At 47.0% G+C, this 17,115-nt stretch overlaps 1 protein-coding gene across 2 annotated transcripts in view; it reads right to left on the reverse strand.

Annotated features, from left to right (window-relative positions):
• Positions 1 to 5,746: 5,746 nt before the first annotated feature.
• Positions 5,747 to 17,115, reverse strand: part of C9H11orf52 (chromosome 9 C11orf52 homolog) — a 208,442-nt gene continuing 197,073 nt past the window's right edge. For both annotated transcript variants that reach the window (XM_069614297.1, XM_069614296.1), the window contains one exon: positions 5,747 to 11,623. In XM_069614297.1, the coding sequence (XP_069470398.1) occupies positions 11,372 to 11,623 (252 nt within the window). In that variant the 3' untranslated portion in view covers positions 5,747 to 11,371. The remainder of the gene's footprint in view (positions 11,624 to 17,115) is intronic.

Below are 17,115 nucleotides of genomic sequence, written 5' to 3' on the forward strand. Positions count from 1 at the left end.
CCTCCCTTCCTCCTTTTAGCCTTTTCCTTGCCTATTCTTTGTTCTCTCCCGGATTTCCATCCATTGGCTCCCCTCTGTTCCAGCATTCTCTCCTTGCCCGTTCTTTTGTGCTTCGCCTTCACTTACCTGCCCTGGATCGTCATTTCATACGAGTCTGGCTTGAAACTTCACCTCATATATTCCAGTCCAGCGGGGATTCTGTACTCCAAAGGGGTTTTTGTGCTGCAAGGCTTTTCCCCTTGCTTTGCGTGGCTGTCGCGGGGGGGAGACACCGTTGATTCCTACCCAGAGTCACGGTGGCTTCCTTCCGAGGCCGGCCCTATCTACTCAAGAAGAAGAAAGCCCACGTTCGTCGCTCACACAGAAAGAAGTTGGACTTCTCTTCAACGTCAGGTGAGGAGGAAGGGGAACTTGGACTCTCAGAGCTTGAGTGGGGAAGACGATATTGCAGATAAGTCTGTTGATATACCCACACAGCCTGGTACCCCTGATACACAGCAAGAATGTGCCTGCCTGTGAAATCTGTCAAAATATGGGCGCAGTACCAGCGGCCGCCTGTATGACAACTGTCAGGATATAAACGTGTACAATTGTAATATAATGTCTGAAATTTAAGTAACCCGTCATTGAGAGTAACCTAGGTTGTCAATATTTAAATCTCATGGTTTAGAAGCTGGAATAGGTGTTCTAGCTGCTTGTTTGAAAATTGCAAGTTTGTTTTAAACTAAGAAAATAATGTAACAAAGGGACATTTAAATTTAAGCCTGACTCAAAGCCAAACCAGTATAACAACCATTTCCCACAAAGGCTAGGCCTCTCTCTCCCTTGTGCAGGAACTCACACCCATGTGATGATTAAGAGGTGGCAGGAGATTTTGGGCTGCTGTGGGAAGGGGACAATGGAATTCCTCCATCTCAAGGCGATGCTAATTAGGAAGGATCGTAAATGGCCTCTGCCAGAAGGAAATGGGAGGAGATTGCTCTTGAGATGCAAGAAGAGGAAGGAGGCGGGGACAGACAACCATTTGTTGATTCACAAGGACAAAAAGCAAATTTTTTAAAAGATTGATAATTTACTGTGTAAGATTGTGACAAATATGTAAACCCCAGAATTGTGAATTAATTTTGGCTGCACATTTTAAGAGATGCCAGAACTCTGTGCTATGTTCTGGGAAGTCACAGTGGAAATTATGGTTTTATACCAAATGTATTTATGTCAAAAGCATGAAACTTCACACGCTTATGCCCAGATGCAATGCGCACATTTGTGGAAATTTGCTCCGAAATTGGACCGTGTGTTCCGGACAAAAAGGGCGAATTTCTGTCAAAAGCAGACCCAAGATCCTACAGCGACGGGGCTTGGAAGAGGATCTGCTCCACAAAATATGTTATTGTGAGAAAGATTGCACACTTGTAAATATTGTACAAAAAGTAGATTTTACATTCAAAAGTCAAGGGGAGGATTCTCTGACTCATAAACCCACATCATCATGGTGACACCCTGTTTTCTGCTCCAATCAACAGAGAGAGGAGACTCTAGCCAATAGCCTGAAAAGGGGGCACGCTTAGGATAATCCTGCATACACACCCCCTTATCATATGCATAAATAGAGAAAGCTGAGGACTTAGAAAGACAGACAGATTCACCCACTAACCGAATGCTGGCGGAGCACCCTGTTCGAGAACTTGACATTTCCTTGCTCCTGACTCCAGAAACCTGGCGAGCAGAAAGGCCCATTCCATTAGTTGAACCATTTTCAACTAGGCCTTGAAATTCCAGAAATCAGAATTCACCCCCCAGAAACCTAAGGGGAACAAAAGAAACAGCCGGGCTGTGCTGTAACTGCTTTCCTGCTAAAAGAATTATTACCAGAATCAAAAGACCCAATCCAGTTGTGCCATGCTGTGCTCTGACCAGAGAGCCATTGCAACCCAGTCCAGTCGTGCTGTGCAGACCAGTGCGCCTTGCTGTCCAGTCCGGTGTGCCCAGCAGAATTTCTGAGCAGAATCCCTGATCTTGACAGCCTAGAATTCCTGACGGTTCTGTTCAAACATATATAGGGAGTATCCATAGAATAGGACTGTGTCACTAGCATATGTACTATCCCTAGTCTATCTCTATTCACATCCATCCTATATTGTCCTCTGAACCTGATCCGGTTAGGAATACTTTTGTATTGTCAGAACTTTCTTGCGTTAAGTCTCTCATTTGTATTTAATTTCATAAATCATTAGGGTTGTGAACAAATAATTTGAATCCCAGAAAAAATTGATTATCCACCACATCAAGGGTCCCTGGCCAGGATTGATGGAGATTCATGTGTGGCATTCTCTTTTTCTCTAGTCATAATCTAGTGTAAAGAAATTCCATGTGTCTTGTTAAAGTGCATTACTGTTTCCCATTTTTGTGCATATTTGGAAAAAACGACCTCCACTAAAAACGTCCATAACTTTCTCAATTATCATGCTAGCAACGAAATTTCAACTTCTGCTTGTAGCTCACATCCACGGCTTTCCATAGAACCAAACTGCATCTCGAATCCATATAGTTTTCCCGCACAGAAAAGTTTGCCGCAAATTTTGTTTTAGGACATTTCTATAACGTGTAAAACAGCTTTTGATTGCACCCAACCTCAATTTTAAGTTTTCACATTGCCTATTAGTGTCAAATCATTGCTAGTGTTTGTCCGTAACTATATAAAGCGGCTCCCATTAGAATTTAGACAATTTCAGTCATTTAGCCCATATTTACTTTTTTATCCAATCCCTTCTCAGATAACTTTAAAACCATTTGACAGTTTGCCAATCAATTCCGTTTCTCTCTTGTGCTTGCTGGGGGGGGAATTGTGATTGACATTTTGTTTGAATTCTGCATTACTGAATACCTGCTCTCTCTCCTATCTCTTTATATTGTATATTGGGGGGTTTAGGGGTGTGCAGGGGGAAATAGTAACCACATTTCTATTTGATTTGAACACACAACCACAAAAGTATTATTTCTGTGCTGCATTGTTTTGCTCATTGCTACTCCGGGGGGCGGAGGGGGAGGTTCCAGGAGAAGGGCGTGATATAAGTGGTACATCGTTCAGAATAAAAGAACTTTTAGACACAAAATAAATAAGGATTTGAGTTGTGCATTACACGCTAGGCGTGGACTTTGGTGCCGGATTGAAATCACTTACACACCCACCACTGCACTTGCGCAATCTGAATGACACCTGGCCTAGTAGGATCGTTGTCTCTGTCTTCCCTCTGCCCCCCCCCCCTTTGCCGCGTCGCACCTTGAAACACTTCTGTAAAGGAGCATTATAAATGCCATATTATATCATCAAACACCAACATCCCTTGGTCCTTTTAATTTTCTGGAATGTATTAATCCTGTACCACGTCACTGGACATTCCAACACCTTGAAAGCTTATTTTGTATTCCATGTGCCTTTGTGAAAACCCGTAACATCTGGCAGTCATCCTATTAGGTCACAAAGAAGTGTGGGAGCCCCCCTACTGAGAACAGACATGAGTCAAATACCCTATTCGATGGAATTTTTTCCACTCAGGAGGGTCGAAAACCACGTTTGAGCTCACTGCACCCTTCACAGAGGCGAACTATCCATTTGCATATCAGTCTTTGTCCTGCCCAAGGGCAGTTCAGCACAGAAATGCTATGGCAATTCCCTTCTGAACAAGAGTACCACCAGCAAACCCATACACGTGTTTCGGCCTGGTCGGGCCTCATCAGCGAGGCGAAGCTGAGCCTCTCCAACACACAGTGAGCAAGTGCCCCACGTCTGAATTACCCTGGGTGACTTAGGGTGAAACCCCAAGTTTTACAAAGTTGCAATGGAGCGTGGGAGCCCCGCTACTGAGATCGAACATGGAAGCACTCCCACACTCCTTTGTAACAACCTATTAGGTTACCTGCTAGTACAGTGATGGTGGAAGATTCAGGTTTGAAGTTCAGAAATTCGTACTTTCTAAATAACATAATGAACCCTGGTTAAGGTTAATCGATTGGATGAGGACTGGTCTAGAGCGATGAACATGGCAGTTTACTGACTGGATACATGCAGTAAGATCATTGACCATTTAGCCTGTGTTTTAAAGGCTATACATGTCATAGGGTTGGTAAACTAAACTTTTTTTTTTTTTTTTTTTTTTTAAAGGAAGAATTATTTAGCCTCCTGTCTATGGAGATCCAAAGCGAAGCAGCGGGTGGTGGCTGACGGATATAGGATCAGGGGAAGACCAACCTGTCACTTTCCTACGAGAACCATTGAATCTTGTGTCCGCAAGGTGAACACTTGTCTGAGAAGCTATAGTTATTCATAGAGAAACTTTGAGACAAGGTCGTACCCACTTCTGCGCAAAAAGCCCATGGCCCTGTGCCTGTACCAAAAGCAGAGGAAGAAACCCAAACGTTTGAGCCTCAGATTAACAAGCAAGCCCTGTTGGAGAGATGAAGCAGGGGTATGGTCAGGGTGGGGAACAAGGGTGCTGCATCTAATGGCACAGGCAAACTTATGTCCAAACTTCTGACCACAGGTAATGAGATCAGTGAATTCAGCACCGAACATACAGTCACCTGGGATCTTTAACTCATTGCATTGAGCAGAACTGAAGTGCTTCAGACTCGTTTCATACACCTCGGAGCTAGAAGATTCACTTATTGCCCCTCCACACCCTTAACCTTGCATCACGTTATGCTCTTTGTGCTGGGACCTCTCCCTTGTGTCTCGTGTCTTCTGGAAATTGTGGCAGGGATGGCGAATGGTGAGGAACTACTGTCAGTCTGATTGAAATCCAGGAGAATCTCTGCAGCTGCTTCAGCACTGGGCCTAGAATTAGGTTTAGTAGGGTCTATGCGTGACTTATCCCCACGCACACTGGACACCTCGGATCAAACACTTACTGCTAGGTTTCAGAAGCAGCTCGTGACAGCCATCTTAAGCCTTGGCAGCATCACAGAGAGCACTTTAAAGTGGAGCCTGGTATTCGATATTGCATGCGCACCGTAAAGGTCCCTGGTCCAAGTAGGGCCCTGAATCAAAGCGGTATCGGATGGACCTTTCCTTAGAGATCCCTTCCCCAGTTGAATGGCTGGTTTTACTAAGAACAAGACGCTCTGTTCTGGCAGAAATGAAAGGCTGCTCAAGAAAGGCTTGGGGAGCCTTTTCTGTTTACAAGAAAAGAATTGAAGAGTATGCCGTCAAATGAAGAAAAAGAAAAAAAGGTGGGCTACTGGGAATTCCCATTCCTAAACGAGGCAGTGCGCGAGGGAACAGTGACATCAGCAATGGCCTAAGGCGGGTGCAGGGGTGGGTCCCATATGTGCGTTAGAAGCTGAAAAGGTTGAACAAGGATTAATCATGAATGGTCCATGGAACGTTCAGCCTCAAGCAACACAAGAAGCACAGACGACAGGAAAACAGCAGGGGCGCGGGGGGGGGGAATTCTGTTTTGCAGAATTGAGCTGCATCAAGGAAGTTGCATGAGTTTGGTAGAGGAGTGGCTAAATTTACTAGTGCATTATGTACAACTGCAAACCCTGCCGTTTCATAGCACAGCACACAGACATCACTTGTTTTTTTGTGCTGTGCGGCAAACGGTGTACAGTTAAATCATGTAACGTGACCCATCAACACATTTAAAAAGGCCAGTTCCAGTTTTGAATATTAAATACCAAACTAACAGCAGGGATATTTAGCAACTCAGCAAACAGATAATTTCAGCATTTACAAAAAGCTTGATCACGTTCATAAGATTTTAATGAAGTAGTTTTGCATACAAATTGGACAATGTTTTGGCTTAATTATCGCATCTTTAACATGGTCACGATCATACTCTATAGAAGAATATTAACAAGCAGACGGGGATAGACACTTCTCCTGGCCGTTAGTCTGGTTTATACCCATTGCTAAATGTCTTCTCTTCGGTATGATTGATCAGCAAATATATGAACGTATCCTTCAAGGTGAAATGTGCTGTGAAATCATCAAAACAAAAACAAACAACGTTATCACCTAAAAAAGTTCTCCATCCATAAAATGGTCAGAATTAGTCTGTCAACGCAAACAAATAATTGGTGACAAATGCCATTTACTCATTGAGACCTAATGGTGTCAGAATTGCGAAGAAACACATCCAACTGTGCTCTCCTTCAACATTCTTAGCTATTGTTCCTCAATCACAGTGTCTTTTGCATAAGTTAAACATTATTATTGTGTACACACAAAGTCAAGTGTGAGAAATCAGCCTTTTTAAAATGACCAACAAAACATACAAGCAGTGTATTGATCTGCTTGCTAAAAATGGACAGAACTCGTGTTGTCCAATGCATCCTGGTACTGGACAGTGATAAGAAAATTATCGTTAATCACTTGCTTGGTGTCAGTTCTGTGGAATTCCATACACATTTGCAAAGCAATACAGATCTGACCACAATTCCTCAACTGCGTGTTGTGGAAAGTGAAGTTTTGTCTGGAAGTGTGCACGTCAGGCAGGGAGAAGGTTGAACAGCACCCATTGCGCAGGGAGTTAGGCCTTTAGAATTTTCTACAAATTAAGAAATATCCCTCTCCTCACAGATGTGACCCAGTCTCGAGGGCCATTTGATTTGTTGTCACTATGACCGTTCCTTCTAGTGCCACTCCGGAGTTTTTGCACGAGGATGATTCTATCGTGAAAAAATGGCCTCTGTGAGTGTGGGCCTCCCAGCTCACATGGGCCCGTGCAACATACTGGGGAGCGCTGCCTAGATGTGTGCGACTTCCTGCATTGGAAAGTACCAGAGCTACCCAGCAGGGGAGTTCTCCACACAAGCTACTGAAACAATCTCGCGCAGCCTACTAACTAGGCCCAATTTTACTTCGCAAATGGCTGCCTTTTTAAAAAAAAAAAAAATTAAGAAGCGTGTTCGGATTGAGAGTTTGAACTAAGCTTCCCCTTCGGCGTGGATAGAAATTCCTGTTTTTGATAGTAAATTAGTTTGGAAGGTAGATTTCTACAAAGGCTTATTAAGTAACGCTCGCTAACTGCACACACTGGGTTTTGCAGAGGTCCATTTCCCAGGAGTGCAGAGGTCCATTTCCCGGGGGTTCGTGCAACAAGAAAAAAGGGGGGGGTCTGTTAATGTTTTGGGTGGGATTTGCAGCTTTTTTGAGACTTCAGAAGCTAAACGTGCTGCAGGGCAAGTAGCGCTCCACAGAGGTTTCGCGCCGGCATAATGTACGGCTTGGTGTGGTAGTGCATGAATAAAATGGATTTGTAGTGCGTTGCACAGCGCTGCCCTAGTGGTGGGGGTGCTGTACTGCAGCCAGGCTGAAAGGGGATATGTTAGTGCCATGGGTTGGTAACAGAATCTCTCTACTTAAGCTGAAAGTGTCGCGACAGGTCAGTGGCACGGGAGCTGGGGTATCCCCCCAGGTCGCCCAGCATTTCATGGGCGCTTGCTGGTAGCTCGGAGATGACGTCGCGACTCGTCCACGAATCATAAGCCTTCCAGAGACAGCAGTCAAATGGACGTGTTCGCATTGTCCACGTGGCCGGTGCATCTCAGAGGGCCCTCAAGCAAGGAACCCCGAGTGTGGAGGGGGTTCATTTTGTAAGCCAGGCCCACGTTCACTAGAATGACAGCATCCACCCGAGTTTGTGGAAACTTGCTTAAGGTGCAAGCCACCAATTCATGCACAAGGGCAACGAATTGGGGCATGTATTTTATTTGACTAAATGGAAGTGACGTAGCCCAAAACGCACCAGACATATAAGGCACACACAAAACAGAAACACAACCGTTATTTCCAGAAAGGAATGTTTCAGCCCCTAGACACGTGCTGCTCGTGAAACAACAGTGCCATCTTCTGGACAACTGTCAGATCGTGCCAGCCTCCCGTTGGCCAGGACTTGGCTCTGGAGCAAGGGTGTCCGTCATTGGATAACTTATTTGCAACGGATAGACTTAAAACAGGAGTACATTTGGAGATGTGTGGCGCTTCTTTGAGGTGTAAATGTGTAACGTGTGCGCAAAAGGCATCTCAAACATGCTGCAGGCATCCAGATGTGTGGCATTTGGTTTCCTTCGGGTAACAGGCATACTGTACCAGGTGCAGACTCGAGATGCTTACAGGTATCATCGCCTATTTTGCCCCTTTGCAAAACCCTTGTGGATCAGTACTTCTGTCCCACTGTACCAACACACGACTCTTTGTGGCCCCGTTTTGGATCACTATAATTTCTTGAATGCGGGTTTAACCCTGCCCCACAGCGGTGGCCCAGCCGCTCACATTCCACAGCAAGTTGGACGTTTTCTTCGTGATCGTGAAGCGGTGCTCCATTGCCGCCACGCACACAGCCTTGGCATCAGGTTTGGCCAGCCATTGCACCCGGCCTGCTTTTAGACCATAGCACGGTGCTCCATTGCCGCCACGCACGCAGCCTTGGCATCAGGTTTGGCCAGACATTGCACCCGGCCTGCTTTTAGACCATAGGACGGTGCTCCATTGCCGCCACGCACACAGCCTTGGCATCAGGTTTGGCCAGACATTGCACGGTGCTCCATTGCCGCCACGCACACAGCCTTGGCATCAGGTTTGGCCAGACATTGCACCCGACCTGCTTTTAGACCATAGCACGGTGCTCCATTGCCGCCACGCACACAGCCTTGGCATCAGGTTTGGCCAGACATTGCACCCGGCCTGCTTTTAGACCATAGCACTCATACACACAATTATAATCACTTTCTGCTTCTGCAAGCCCCCTGCTCAACCATGCTGTATTTGGCAGTACCGTAGCATGTAAGGGCTATTTTAGTTTCGCATCCTGCAACTTGTCACAGGTGCAATTGGGGAACACGCTTGGTTTTAAGAACCAGTCCTGTTTTCATGTCTTTTATAGGAAGACATGACTCCAACACATTGGTATAGAATTTAACAAAGATTTAAGAATGTATAAGCTGATAATTTAAAGGAATGTTGTCTCCTGGATGTACACGTTTCCACCTAAAGGAATCATGAAAATATTTAAAAAAACTCGTGGCTAAAGCAAGTCGTGTGGACCCCAAAATGCCATATTGGTTTCAATATTATTTGCAAGCCGCTGGCTGGTCACCGGCACCTTCCCACAGCATTAGAGAACCAGCCACCAGCACCTTCCCACAGCATTAGAGGACGGGCCACCAGCACCTTCCCACAGCATTAGAGGACCGGCCACCAGCACCTTCCCACAGCATTAGAGAACCGGCCACCAGCACCTTCCAACAGCATTAGAGGACCAGCCACCAGCACCTTCCAACAGCATTAGAGGACCGGCCACCAGCACCTTCCAACAGGCCACCGGCACCTTCCCACAGCATTAGAGGACCGGCCACCAGCACCTTCCCACAGCATTAGAGGACCAGCCACCAGCACCTTCCACAGCATTAGAGGACCGGCCACCAGCACCTTCCACAGCATCAGAGGACCGGCCACCAGCACCTACCCACAGCATTAGAGGACCGGCCACCAGCACCTTCCAACAGGCCACCAGCACCTTCCCACAGCATTAGAGCACCGGCCTCCAGCACCTTCCACAGCATTAGAGGACCGGAATAACTACTAGACTCGTGCAGTTTGTCATATTTTGGGAGGTCTAAACGGGTCGTTTGTCCCCGCGTTTAAGTGGGCCGCCATCCCACGAAGCCCACGGTAGCCTTGTCAACTGAATGCCACACGGGGGGCTTCTTTGTGCCAGGAGAATGCCACGGGCGAGCAATGGGAGCGCAGCATGAAAACATGACTCCCAATTCAGCCCCAGCCACTGTATCACGGGGGCCTGGGGAGAGGGTCATGTGTGTACTGGAACTCATACTGCCTGGCGGTGTGAAAAAGAAGGCGGGGTGTGACCAGGTTTCTGTTCAGTCTCACATGGAAAGCCTAGACTTTAAATGCCCTCGGGGCAATTAGAATACTGCACCCAAAGTTGGGTCATCGGATGATGTAGAATCGTCTAAAAGTTTGTTCTTACTCCACTGGTGGCATACCCGACAATGGCAATCACTGCAGGCCAGGGCACGGGGCCGCCCAGACTGGGTCTGTAGTAACAAGCATTCTGTCATAAGCAGAGTGTAGGTGACACCCCCAGTCCCCACTTCCAGAGGTGATCTGCGAGTAATGGAGTATAGAAGCCTGGGCACCAAATGGGCCCAGTAGCACATTGTAGAGGGTTACACAGGCACACCTCCGGAGTGATGTCGAAGCAACTCGGGGTTCCAATTGGCCATTATCGCCACTGTGAAACAGAACAACCAGAGAGCTTCTTCTAATTTGTGATAGGATATTTTTGAGAACACCACTGCCTTTGTAAGCTGGAGAACCACCGGCTCAGGAGCAGGAATTCAGCCGTCATCATTGTGGTAGGTCACAGTTTCGATTTTCACACCATTATATGAAAACAAACAGCCGCCATGGACAACCCAGAGGAATGACAACTGTCGAGGACCCCTCTCTCGGCTACCAAGCAGCTGTTCAGGACCTCATATGCCTCCGAGCAGGTGCCCATTACAGCGGGCAACTGCGTCTTGCCCACAGGATCGCAAGAGAACATGAGTCACCAATGAAAGCACATCGGTCCAAGGACATCATAGGGTCATGGGCACCTGTCCGAGAGTTTTATTCACCCGTCAGCAAGTGTTGAGTGCCAGGTCATTGGAACATAAACTCAACTGTTGCGTGGACCAATGGCGGGACCCTGGTCTAAAAGGACCCCTTCAATACAAGTCAGGGGTTTCGCTCCCATTAAACAAAACGGACCAATATTCTGAAATCCTCTCCTGTAACTTAGGAAGCCATTTTAAAGGGACCCCAAATATTAGAATTGACTCTCCCACCCTCTTGGTTAAACTGATCAAGTCTCAAGTGATCTTATTAACAATCCCCCACCATCATCCAAACCTAGGATTTGTACAACAGGTCCATAATGTCCAATAGCTCGGACCTTCATTTTGGAGGGTGCTGGTAAGAGGGTTAAAGACAGAGGGGGTAAATGGGGGTGGGGGGCGGGGAGAATACATTCATCTACCGGTCATTGAGTACCTTCTAAGCGCTCTGATTCCCCTCAACAGAAAGAGGAACATGGGAAAATAAACAGTTTCGTAGGCAATCACTTCATCAAACACAGATCTGGTGGGCGATTGGCAAAACGACCCCAATACAGGAAAATATCAAGGCGTGGAAATGCCTTCCCTATGGAGCTTCACAGAATTGATGCAGGAAAGGGTCCTTTCAATGTGAAATACTCTTCCAAAAAGTCCAGACTAGGTTCCGTTTACAGAGGGCCACGCTCCATTCACCCTGTGGTATGTTCCATTAGCCACATGGTACGCTCCATGAGGAATGCTCCAGTCACACCAGTGTCCCGTTCTTGTTGTCGCAGGCTTTGGGGTAGGCTTTGGGGTAGTTCAGCGTGGCGTACTCTGTGCTGGCCTCCACCACTGGCTTTACTGCGGGGACCCTCTTTTTGTCTGCCGAGAAGACCTGGATTTCGGCATACTGGACACCATCATCCTGACCTGGGACTGGGGGTCGGTTCTTGTTCACAACGGCGTACACTGGGAAATCGGAAACAGTGTCATACATGTGGGCCGAGTTATCCACCTTCAAGAGTAAGAACACAGGGATGTGGAGGGAACAAAAGAAGAGGGAGGGGGAGGGAACAAAAGAAGAGGGAGGGAGAAGAAAAACAAGAAGTTAAAGTTTGCCTTCATGTTGTATGAGCCATTGACTTGCGAATGCTCAGCTTTTTGGCCGTTAAGAGCACAGAGACAAAGTGAAATACGCAAACTGTGCCAAAGACCAATTATTTTAAAGGAGCCCTAACACCATGCAGATTCTTTTGAAACAATATTGAGATAATTTGTCCATATGCTTTAGGGAATTGTACTTTAGTATTTTTGACATTGGCGGAACAGGTTATGATAAAAAAAATAAAAGCATATAGGACACAGATTGACAGTAGTATTCATAATCCTGGGTGTTTTACAACTGGGATAAAATGGAGGGAAAGACTAGCAAAATTAACCAGAGTAAAAAACCTTAGGGTAAGTGGTGGGACATAGGATGGGAGGGCCTGAAAAGGGGTCCAGAACAAGTCCAAAGTTGGGAGGACCGGAGGAGAGAGGGAGCCTAGAACCAGCCCCCGGTTGGCAAGGGCAGAGGGTGTCTAGAGGCAGCCCAGGGGTAGAATGAGAGGGATAAGGAGTACAGGACCAGTCCCAAGGTGTGGACCAAGTGGGAGCCCATAACCCGCCAGAAAGAAGGGGAGAGGGTGTGGAGGGTTGGAGAGCTCGGACCAATCCAGGTGAAATTGCCCTGACAAAGACATTTCCATTTTACTGACAGGTACTGGGGGGCATTGCAGGCCAGGTAAACTAGTCAATAGTGTTTGCCATTGTGCATGCACGCTTCACCTGGCCGCCTGGGAGAAGGATCTCCCTGTCCCCCTAATGATGCAGACTTGCCACGTCACATAGGCGATAGCGCGGCCTCCTCGGACTGGAAGGCAGGGCCTCCCCAGGGACCTCAGAGAAAGACCTGGATATGGGAGGGGGGGGGGGAAATGGCATGCAAAAATGGTACCCAAGTTGCATTCTTACTCTGAGGATGCTTGGGGTAAAAAGGGGGTCTCAGGACACATACAACAGATGATATTTGGGATTGGGTTTAGAAGACGGGCCAAAGTATCAGCATTCATCATAGAAATGGGCCTTCATGGGAGACATTTAACAGCGAATCCTCCCCACTCTGGTTTAAAAACAAAAAGATTACGGCCCATGGACCTTTGCTACAAAGTATCCATATCAGACTTCACAGCAGGAAACGCATTCGACTGAATTGCGTCGCTGTACTTCAGAGCTGCCTTTCCTGTAGTGAAGTCTGGGATTGATACTTTAGAATAGTCCTGCAGCCTTAAACATCGGTCCATGGAAGTGGCCGCCCCACTTGGATCAAATGCGATAATGCAAAGGAAATGAGGATCACACTTTGAACGGGGATCGTTCTCCGCACCCATCAAGACCACCAACCTGTGATGGGAGACTCCCTGGTATCCTGCAGAAGAGCAAAACTGTTTCAAGCATCAACACTCTAGGCCTGGGACTAGTGGAGCCCATGGTATTTTACAAACATTTTCATCAGGTGCGCCGACTTTATTACTTACTGTAGCATATTTGCGGCCACCCCGCGTCATTAGGCAAACTCCCTTCTGTTAATGTACATAGTAGGACTATGCATGCACACAAACCATTATTTTATACACAGTAGCACCAGGTTTTATCTCAGGGGCACGGCAGGTCTCCTCCCTTTTATCAGGCCTTTACCAGAGATTGGCATCCCAATCCAGAGAAAGCAAGAGGAACACCAGAGCAGCGAGAGGGGGGGAAACAGAGCGAGAGGGGGGGAAACAGAGCGAGAGGGGGGGAAACAGAGCGAGAGGGGGGGAAACAGAGCGAGAGGGGGGGAAACAGAGCGAGAGGGGGGGAAACAGAGCGAGAGGGGGGGAAACAGAGCGAGAGGGGGGGAAACAGAGCGAGAGGGGGGGAAACAGAGCGAGAGGGGGGGAAACAGAGCGAGAGGGGGGGAAACAGAGCGAGAGGGGGGGAAACAGAGCGAGAGGGGGGAAACAGAGCGAGAGGGGGGGAAACAGAGCGAGAGGGGGGGAAACAGAGCGAGAGGGGGGGAAACAGAGCGAGAGGGGGGGAAACAGAGCGAGAGGGGGGGAAACAGAGCGAGAGGGGGGGAAACAGAGCGAGAGGGGGGGAAACAGAGCGAGAGGGGGGGAAACAGAGCGAGAGGGGGGGAAACAGAGCGAGAGGGGGGAAACAGAGCGAGAGGGGGGGAAACAGAGCGAGAGGGGGGGAAACAGAGCGAGAGGGGGGGAAACAGAGCGAGAGGGGGGGAAACAGAGCGAGAGGGGGGAAACAGAGCGAGAGGGGGAAACAGAGCGAGAGTGAGAGAAATAGGCAGAAGAGTATAATGTGCCTTTGGAGGGAATCGGGCTTCAGAAGGCAACCAAGTACAATGACAGGTATGGCTGGGACACCTATGGAAAAGTACAATATAGAATCAAACCCTAGGCCCACAGCTTTCTGCAAGGCCAGATATTGCTGCCCCCAGAGAAACGCCAGTGGTCAGAAAGCAGCTATTAGAGACGTTTCCCTTGAGCATCCGTGATTCACCCCCTCCCCCACAGAGACCCCCCCGCCTCTCTACCTGTTCTCCAGGCCCGTCCCTTCATCTACACACCATAAGGCAGTCCAGGCCCCGCTGCAGCCTTGCTGTGTAGCCACTGGGCCGAATCCTCCCAGAGGTAATAGAGACCCTCTACTGTAGTCCCACAGCTTAGCTTTGCTTGGTAGGACCCCAGCATTTCATAAAGGTAGGTCCCCGACAGCAAACAAAGGAAACCAAAAAAGGTGAAACCGAAGATGAGCCAAAGAATTGCAGCCGATTCAATGGAATGATGCACGTCCCAACAGGTTAAACCAGTGGAACCGGGTCAACAATGCGATCTGAAGGGGTTCCAACTGCAGCTCGGTGACTTGTGAATATCCGGAATTAAGCGTAGAGAGGGCACAGTCAATAATAGGTGAATAGCCGGATGACTTAACATAAGCGTAGAGAGGGCACAGTCAAGAATAGGTGAATAGCCGGATGACTTTACATAAGCGTAGAGAGGGCACAGTCAAGAATAGGTGAATAGCCGGATGACTTTACATAAGCGTAGAGAGGACACAGTCAAGAATAGGTGAATAGCCGGATGACTTTACATAAGCGTAGAGAGGGCACAGTCAAGAATAGGTGAATAGCCGGATGACTTTACATAAGCGTAGAGAGGGCACAGTCAAGAATAGGTGAATAGCCGGATGACTTTACATAAGCGTAGAGAGGGCACAGTCAAGAATAGGTGAATAGCCGGATGACTTTACATAAGCGTAGAGAGGGCACAGTCAAGAATAGGTTTTTGTACCTGCACTGGACGGGGTGCTCCTGGTCGTTTGGCACCACCAATTCTGTGAAGTGTGTATGTAAACTCTAATGCATCATTAACCTATAATAGGGAAGGGGTTGCCCGCTCGCCTCCTACTTTGCCGTCCCTGTGACAAGTTGAGACACTGTAGATCTCAGACGACCAAATGCAGCACTGTCACAAATCATTGGATGACATCACATCTCCCCAAGAGGGAGCCCTTCCACAGAGGTGGTGCTAGTGCTGCAACAACTGTAAGAGGATTCAATCCCGCACTACAGCTAAGTCAACGCCTAGTCTAGAATACTGAATGAAAACCCTTATTGATATATCTTTATGTCCAGTTCATGCGTTCTGGATGACTACCCCTATATAACACCCCTCTCTTGGAATCCTCCTGACCCCACTGAGCCAAGAAGTAGTTCTGTTTTGCAAGTTTAAAAGGTTTATTTGATAATTTAAAATATATATATATCACACTTTATAATAAATTAATAATTGAATATCACACTTAATCTGATATGATAATGATTAACAACGGAGAATCTGGCACTAGCACACTTCTTTATAATCACTAATGAGTTGACATGAAATGGATGAGATAGCACACTGGTAAATAGGAACAAAAGAAGAATAATGTGATAGAGAATGCTTTATAGAGTTCAAATGGATGGAACGTTGAATGAATGAAATGCAGTATAGAAAATACTCAATATGATTTCAACAAAACAATGTAATCACTTTTCTCTGGCAATCCCCTCCCCCCCTTTGATGCAATGCAAGGAAATGGAAGGAAGCACACAGTTCTCAGAAATGCAATCAACTGTAATTCAGTTCACCCCAGCAAGCTTACACTACAGAAAACAGATAGGAGTTTTGAAAACACAGGCCCAAATGCTTTGATATGTGCTAGCAATGGATGAGAAATATGTTGGAAATGCTTTTAATTCCCTTTCAGAGGTTCAGGGTGAGTGGTATCTACTCTCTATGAATTCAGGATCACCTTAACAATGCTTTAGTAGTAACTAGCAGGTAAACAAAGTTTTTGGCAAGGAAAAGCAAAACTGCTGTCTTTTTACACGTGAAGAAATTTGCAAATCGCGGCAAAATTCGCGGATGCGCCGAGCGCTATTACAGAGGAACCGCAAGGACTATCACAATCGTTTTGGGGTCCTAGGAAAGCCTAGGATCTCAGCTTCCAAATGAAAGTTACTGCAAGTCTCTAGCCCAAACGGTTACAGAGTTATGACCGATTTAATAGAGGTCGTTTTTGGTTTTGCAAATTTTAAAAGCTCAAAATGACAAGTGACAGATTTTGCAGCTAGAATGACAGGTGACAGATTTGGAGCTATCAGGCAGTTCTACTTAGGTTAAAATAGATTGAATTATATTATTTTAACTAAGAGATTTGTTCTGAGTTTTGCTGAGTACTCACAAGAGATTTTGAACCGGAAAGCGGCTTGGTCACGGACTTCAGTCTGGTCAGGTCTTCCCGGGTTCTGCTCACAGCGCCTGGCCTCTGGAACTGCTCACAGCATCGGGGTCAGCACTACGGATACAATGGCCTGGTCTCTGCTAGGCACCGGTTCTCTGGGTCGGGTCCTGCCTTCTCTTTGGATATTTCTGTCACCGGGTTCTTGCAAAAGTTCTTGGCAAAATTCAGACGGCGTCAGCCGGCTGTCTGAAGAGTTCAGTTGCAAAAAGATTTTTAGGCCTGCTGACAAATACTCTTGCTGGCAGTGACCTTTTTGGTTAAGGTTCTGAAGTCTCTGTTTATCTTGGAGTCTAAGTGTTGGCTCTTTGAAGATTGATGGAGGTAAGTATGGATTTTTCCGGCAGAGCTTCCAGCGGCAGATGGAATTGAAGGTCTCTATCTGTCCTGTCTGTCTGCTTTTATGTGTTTTGAGAGTGGGTGTGTATGTTGGTCATAACTAACTTGCCCCTCTCACTTGTCATTGGTCAAATTTCCATTCCTCCCTTGATTGGCGAAGCTAAGTTGTGTCAGAGTGATGTCATTTTATGGCTTGCAGATAGGACACTCCTCTGTCAGATTGCACACATTCTATATTTGATAACAAAAGACATATTTCACAGTTACACAGTTGCTTGAAATAACATATAC

Source organism: Ambystoma mexicanum, chromosome 9 (genome assembly GCF_040938575.1).
Source record: "Ambystoma mexicanum isolate Mex_15411 chromosome 9, UKY_AmexF1_1, whole genome shotgun sequence".
In the NCBI taxonomy this organism is placed as follows: Eukaryota; Metazoa; Chordata; class Amphibia; order Caudata; family Ambystomatidae; genus Ambystoma; species Ambystoma mexicanum.